The sequence below is a fragment of the Bombus flavifrons genome, chromosome 15 (assembly GCF_040668555.2).
Source record: "Bombus flavifrons isolate JBK064 chromosome 15, iyBomFlav1_principal, whole genome shotgun sequence".
Taxonomy (NCBI): domain Eukaryota; kingdom Metazoa; phylum Arthropoda; class Insecta; order Hymenoptera; family Apidae; genus Bombus; species Bombus flavifrons.
The window spans coordinates 11,302,051-11,308,840 of record NC_138456.1 but is presented as its reverse complement, the minus strand read 5'-3'; the positions used below and the strand labels follow the sequence as shown (position 1 = coordinate 11,308,840).

The 6,790-nt window shown below is 33.3% G+C and overlaps 1 protein-coding gene across 6 annotated transcripts in view; it reads right to left on the bottom strand.

Annotated features, from left to right (window-relative positions):
- Positions 1–851: 851 nt before the first annotated feature.
- The window catches only part of CDase (neutral ceramidase), a 139,656-nt gene continuing 133,717 nt past the window's right edge, over positions 852–6,790 (bottom strand). For all 6 annotated transcript variants that reach the window (XM_069128181.1, XM_069128180.1, XM_069128182.1 and 3 more), the window contains exons 9-15: positions 5,970–6,164; positions 5,187–5,417; positions 4,617–4,712; positions 4,329–4,499; positions 3,390–3,505; positions 1,755–1,923; positions 852–1,157 (exon numbers count right to left, since the gene is read on the bottom strand). In XM_069128181.1, coding sequence (XP_068984282.1) covers positions 1,110–1,157; positions 1,755–1,923; positions 3,390–3,505; positions 4,329–4,499; positions 4,617–4,712; positions 5,187–5,417; positions 5,970–6,164 — 1,026 coding nt within the window. In that variant the 3' untranslated portion in view covers positions 852–1,109. The remainder of the gene's footprint in view (positions 1,158–1,754; positions 1,924–3,389; positions 3,506–4,328; positions 4,500–4,616; positions 4,713–5,186; positions 5,418–5,969; positions 6,165–6,790) is intronic.

Sequence of the window (6,790 nt, the reverse complement as noted above, 5' to 3'; positions counted from 1 at the left end):
TTTTCTCCATGAATGAAAAAGGAAACAAATACATATACAATTTTATTTCCCAATGATATAAAATTATGGAATAAATCATTAGTGTATAGTAGTATACGTACACTATAGGTGAAAAATTGGACATCACTGTGAGTTAAAATTAACAGAAATGTTGATATACGTAGAACTCAGTTATCTCAAATCTAAAAAATGTTAGAATATCAATTGTTATTAATAATGAATTCTGAATTTTAACTTCAATCTTACGATTCTTAATTTCGAATTGAAATTATGAAAGTTGTCAAGAGTATACTATTATACAGGTTTAATATACAGGTTATTATACAGGTAATACAGGTTTAATCGGAGCGTGATTTAAAATTTTCAGCTGCTGGTATTATATATTCTAAAATTAATAAAGGAGAATCGAATCGATAAAAATTAATGAAGAAATCTCGTCAGATTGTATTCTCGACAGCATTTTACGACCATTAATTTCATCATTCATTCTTTCACCATTCATCTCTTTACCACTTGATCTGTAGGAATTCTTACATACAATAGAACTCCATTTATCTGAACTTCAGACATTGAAATAATATTTTCATTAACAGTCTGTAATTGATCACAGTTTTTTTACGATTCAGAAATCACTAGGTAACTAGTATTTGGTACAAATGAATTGCTTAATACAACTAATACAAAATAGTGCACTATAAAAAATACAATATCGAATCGTTTCATTTTCACGTGAATTTTTATCATATGAACTGTTCGATTATTTATTCAATTATACCATACATAGATTGCTCATTCAGACAAACGAAATTCTACCGTGAATATAGTAAAAATGAATAAATTACACGTAGATATTTCTATAAATTATCCGTTTATTCGCTATCACGTTGATTCATTAATTAAAATTAATTAAAACCTAAATTCTACATTCTATCCAATATTAATGTATCTATGTATTAAAGAGATCACACGTCGGTATATTATTATGGTACAACACTGTACAAAACTAAAAACAGCGATATAAGTATGGCCTTCACATCTGAATTATTCCTAAATTCAGTGGTGAATTAAGCGTAAGCATTTTCATTTGGGGCTGAAATATCGTGGCATGGTTATTCGTAGTACAGCCTTTTGCAACAGCTCAAGCCACTAGGTATAACCTGAAATGGTCCATGGAAAATGTCACGTAACTGGTTATAATACAAAGTATCGTTGATTATTGGTGAGGAGAGAATCCTTTATATTTCGTTGCGAGTTACGAAACGTTTGTTTTTGAATGTATACTCGATTTTAAAGTACCTAGTTTAAACCTAGGTCTAATGTAAGAGTGACTTCAATTTAGATACAAATTTGAATGTAAATTAGCTGAATTAATTTTATTTCAACGTTAAGTCGATCAAGTTAATCTTATTCTTATTGGTTTTGATTCTTTCGCACAATAGACAAACAGCTTCAAACTTGCCAAGTCAGAAGAAAAAAGCAAAAGAAAGCAGTGAAAAGACAAAATATAATGGAATATTAAAAATCGTAGCAAAGTAAAATGAAACCACAAAAAAGTATTAAAAATCACAGAAAAAGCAAACGTTTCGTATGCATCCACTAATTAATTATATAGTGAACTAATTATATGCTAAAAAATTGCATAATTTGCGTTATTATTTCAATTATAAGAAATGGATAAACGAAAAAAAAAAAAAAGAAAAAACTAGGGGGAATGAGCCCTGATATCAAACATTCACAACAGGTACTTAATTTACCTGGATGTGGTTGGACACGCCGTAGTAAGGGAAGATGCCACCAAGGATATAACGGTAGTATCCGTTGTGCCTAATACGATATTCACCAGCTTTGATGTCCTCCGGGACCTGCCACGTAATGGTCACTTGACTGGAACCGAGAACCATCGACGTCCTCTGCCACTGGAACCTGTACGGATGATACAGCAACCAAACGGAGGGAGAAATATCGTTATTATTCGCCTGTCTGATGGTCAGAGCCTGATACTCTTGGCTGATCGATACTCTTATCCTCCCCCTTTGTCATTTTTCGCACCGATTTTTCCGGCTATCATTGATTTATGGGGGACCTCCTATGTTTTTTTTTTGTTATACGAAATGTTTCAAAATAGTGCGTTACTTTCTTTGAATTATTTATGATATAATTGTGTTTCTATATAATTAAAAATTTCTCATACCGGAGGAAAAAATATGAGAATGCTTTACTTTGATTTTATGCCAAAGATTTTTGTTGACGTATTAAAATTCCTTTCGTTCGCCGGAAGGAGAGCGAGATTAGAACGTAAAAATTCGAAGATCGTGGCAGTGCTAACTTTTTCCTAGTATTGCATGAGAGAGATTTAATATAAGATTTGAAAAGAGAAATTTCAAAGTGGTCGAGGTTTGCGGTTGAGGTAACTATCTAGGACAATCGGTGAAGTTTAGCGAATTAGGTACTGATTTTTAACACGTTGCCTTAGTTAAGAATGCTTCAAATTGATCGTGCGGATATTTATGCAGATTCACATTTTCGTGAATACAATTTAAAAAATAGAACTAAATAGAATTTTTTGTGTTTCGTGTGTTCTGTGTATCTTGACATCGTTAAATCTTCTATATAAACGCGTGAGAATTCTCAGTCTACTAACGACTAACGTTTAATAATCTGAGTAGTTCAGAGACTATATCGATTGACTACATAAACAAAAGCATAAAGAAAAGTTGCGATTGAAAATATTATCTCTTAAAATTAATCTTGAAATTTGCGATTATTTACGCTATCGCTACTGTAATAAACTTTATAGAAACGAGTCATTCATTTTTTCAAAAATGAAATATTAAATCGAGAAACTTGTAAAAAGTGGAAATTGACCAATTTGTCTTCTGCGAGATTCGTTTGTTCTTATCTTACGTATTGTATAGGATATTGAGTCTTTCATAGTATAGGACGAGAAAGTTATTGTACTATTGATTTCACATCATCAATATTATTACATGTCACGTAACTGCTAAAATTTATTGCCTATAAATAAGTGAAAGCACGTTTACTGTCTAACATACAGAGAATCTTAACGATAAAAGAGTCATCATTTTCCAAGATATTCCTCCTGAATTCTTTTTCATTTTGATACATGTATACCCTTTTTAACACCCTATACAATATAACTGTATACTAACAATGAAACGATGAATTAAATATAACGTCTACATGTACCTAATACAAAATAAAACTACGCTAAAGTAGATATGGCCTGTATTTTATTCCAAATCGAAGCGATCAAGTGCTGCATTTATCATTTGTTTAAGATCCGCATAAAAATCCGCAGCCTAGTTATAAATTTTCGTATTTGTCAGTTCGAGGATTTAAAATGAAAATCGATGAAAATATATACATACTTAGTCTCCCAACTGGCATCAGTGGCAACTGGCACCCATATCTCATCGTCACTTAGCCTCTCGATCGTCAGATACGACCTCTCTGTCATCAGGTTGTTACGTGGGTGGCCAGCAACCTGGTGAAAATAAGACCAGATTTATGAGACGTAATATTCACAGAATTCCTTACCACGTATCTCTTCCTTTTTCTCCATGAATAATAAGCTTATAGAATTTGTCAACGCCCTAGCAGATACAATATGCGCAATATATAAAAACAGTATTTATTTTGTAGATAAATAATTAAATTAGATTTATTACGATATTACTTGTTACTTATTACGAATAACGTAACAAATATAAAATATATTAATGTACAAAATCAACAAACAAGGTATATGATAGTAACAAAATTAGATCGTTTGCAGCGTCCTACACTGAAGATTGTAGAAGTTAAAAGAGTTAGGAATACCAATTTTTAGAGTTCAAGAACTCACAAAGTTTTATCTTTTACAATTTGAGTACTCCGAGTTGTAAAAGTTCTCAATTTGAAGCTTATTCTAACAAAAATTGTTTTTACTATCTACTAAGTCATTTGCAATCAATCTCCCTTATTCGGTTCATAAGCAGATGTACTATAGGCGCAATCTTTTGTTCAGAGTAACACGCAATGTGTTCCTCCTTAGTTTTTAGCTACAAATATGATAGTGTCTTTAGATGTTTTGGAAGAGATGGGATAAGTCCAGCACGCGATGTCTGTTGAGTTTCCATATCTGGGCGCTCTTGTCTGGAAAATTAATAGCGTGGAAATTCGGATCAATTGCAAATCTGTTTATCTACCTATTTGCTGCCAAATCTTTCTTTCAATTTTCCCTTTCAAAGTTTGTGTTCCGAGTTTATAACAGAATATTTCGTTCGTGTCGTTTTAACGAAATTAGTATCAATACTTAGTATACTTACGAATACCGCACTGACGATATCGCCTGGTTTGGCGAGTTTCGGCGGTTGTTTAATACAGTCACCGAAATTTTTGCCCCATTTTGGGGTGTCGAAAAGAACAGGAGTGACGAACGTGAGAAGATTCTTTTTTCTTAGATCCATAGGCGTTGGACCAGGATCTACATCCTTTTTCTGAGATCATATCGAAACTAGCGTTATTAGAAGGTTTGTATATAAGCTAAATTCATTTAAATAAAATTTATAACATTTTTTGGGGCGGAAGGAGGAAGATTTTCACGGTGTACTTACAAGAATGGCGGATGTGACGAGTTCTTGGTATTGTTTTAAGTAAATGGTTAGGGTATGGGGCCCAAATATCGTGGACGCACCTTCGTATCTTTGGATCTAAAAGATTAAACAAAGAAATCGTTGGCAAATCTTAAATTATAGTGTCTCAATAAATTTCTATAATAAATTCTTATACTAGTTGACTTTCTATTAATTTAGATATATATTTGACAAACTTTTCTATTCAATTTTATTTATCACGAAGCAAGAAAAATTATAGAAAGGTAAAGATTCTAATGTAAGCTTAAATATCGTTCGACATTTTGATGCAACGTTTCATCCTTGCAGACTACTCGTAAATTATACTATTTCATGCCAATATTCACCGCTTCAAATCTAAAATCCTCCATGTAATAATTCCTTTTTATTCGAATCTATTTATCATAAATGACACGGACATTTGTCACGAGCGTAAACGGTTTTAAATTAGAAATTGTAAGATCTACAAATTATTAAATATCGATGGCATAAAAGATAGAAGATTATTCTAAAAACACCGGAAGGAAACGATAAGGATGATCTACGAGTTACTTGATATTCCTCCGGCGTAGTGATGTAATCGCTGTAAGTATTGCAGAGGCCGGCGACTATAACGGACGTTTCGTCGTCGGACGCATCGTTCATGACCGTTTTGATAGTCTCTCGCAATCTTCTTCCGGACATTGTTGTGAATTCTCCTGGTACGCCAGCGATGACAACGTTACCGATCAACGCGACCTGCGTCGCTACGATTTTCGGTTGCCAGTCGTACGGAATATGCATCTGAAGGTTGTTCAAATCATTCAGAAATTAAACAGACGAACTTGGGGATCTTGAAAGTTTAGAATCGTCGAACGACAAAGAAATAAGATTTATCGATGTATAGGGTGAGGCACGTAATTGCAACTACTTTGGTCACTGTATAAGCAATAATATTAATGGAAAATGTTTCAGATAAAGTTGGATGGTTTGGTTGGGCACATGGTTTCATAGGCGGATGCTAGAGGCTAAACGAAGATCGTGTTTGTTTCTTCAAATGGAATTATGTATTCTTTTTTACATATATCAATTCTTCGGAATATTCTACGCCAAAAAATATTAAGATACAATGTTAAAAAGTTCAACTTTGGAAAGAACAGTATCCGATTGCAACGTAACGAACGATAAATTAATTTCTTTGGTATTTTACAAATTGCGGCAACAATTTTTTTTTTTTTAATTTCACGATCTTTAGAAATTTATTTAAAAAGGAGTTTCGTATTCGAATAAGGATCATTTTTTCCTACACGCTGTAACATTATCTCGTAATATTCTTCGACACATATTTAAACTTACGCGTCCAGTGGCAAGTAAAATTGGCTTTGCACCGTGACATTTCACATCGTCAGTCGTAGGGGCTGCCAAGAGGTTTCTGACTGCATTCCACATGGGATTCGCGGTGGTTGTGCCTTGTTCGAACGAGAAAGACCCAGGACCGTCGATCGTTCCCGCCGCAAAACTGTATCCCATCGCTGGTTCGCATCCACGAACCTATCGTAATATTCCATAACTCGTAAATAACGTTCAAAAAATCGTTCAAGCCTATAAACTCTGATGCAGTTGCTATGCTAAAAATGTGCATCTTTATTTTCGGGGAAACAAAGACGAAGGAAATACGTAATAACTGTTTTCAAAGAAACCACGACGAACAAGAATTCGATTCAGAGTTTCAATTGTATTAATTGACCTTGATTGTTGACCTTCATTGACCCTGAAGCCTGAAGACTGAACGAAGGTTCTTAAAGGCTGAAAATTGTCATTTTTCAAAGTCCTTTTACCGTGTTACAAATTATTTAACATTATATCGTGGATGAATAGAATAGACTGTGTATGTCTATGTAAACTTACATTTTTGCAAAGATAATTAAAGGTCTGAAACATCTACTTTATCAGACTTGTAATATTCATACAGATACAGAGTGTTCTACCGTTACGAACAAAATTTGTCTTTCAAGAAATTTCCCTTTTACTACAAAAGCTCGAGAAATTTAACACAGAATGATGAGATTTAAAGTAAATGTATCTTATCGTCTTCTAAGAACATATTAATTTTGCAGAGATTTTATTTTAACAAGAAACAGTCTCCAAACAGGGTGTGCAACAAGGTTTCGTAGATT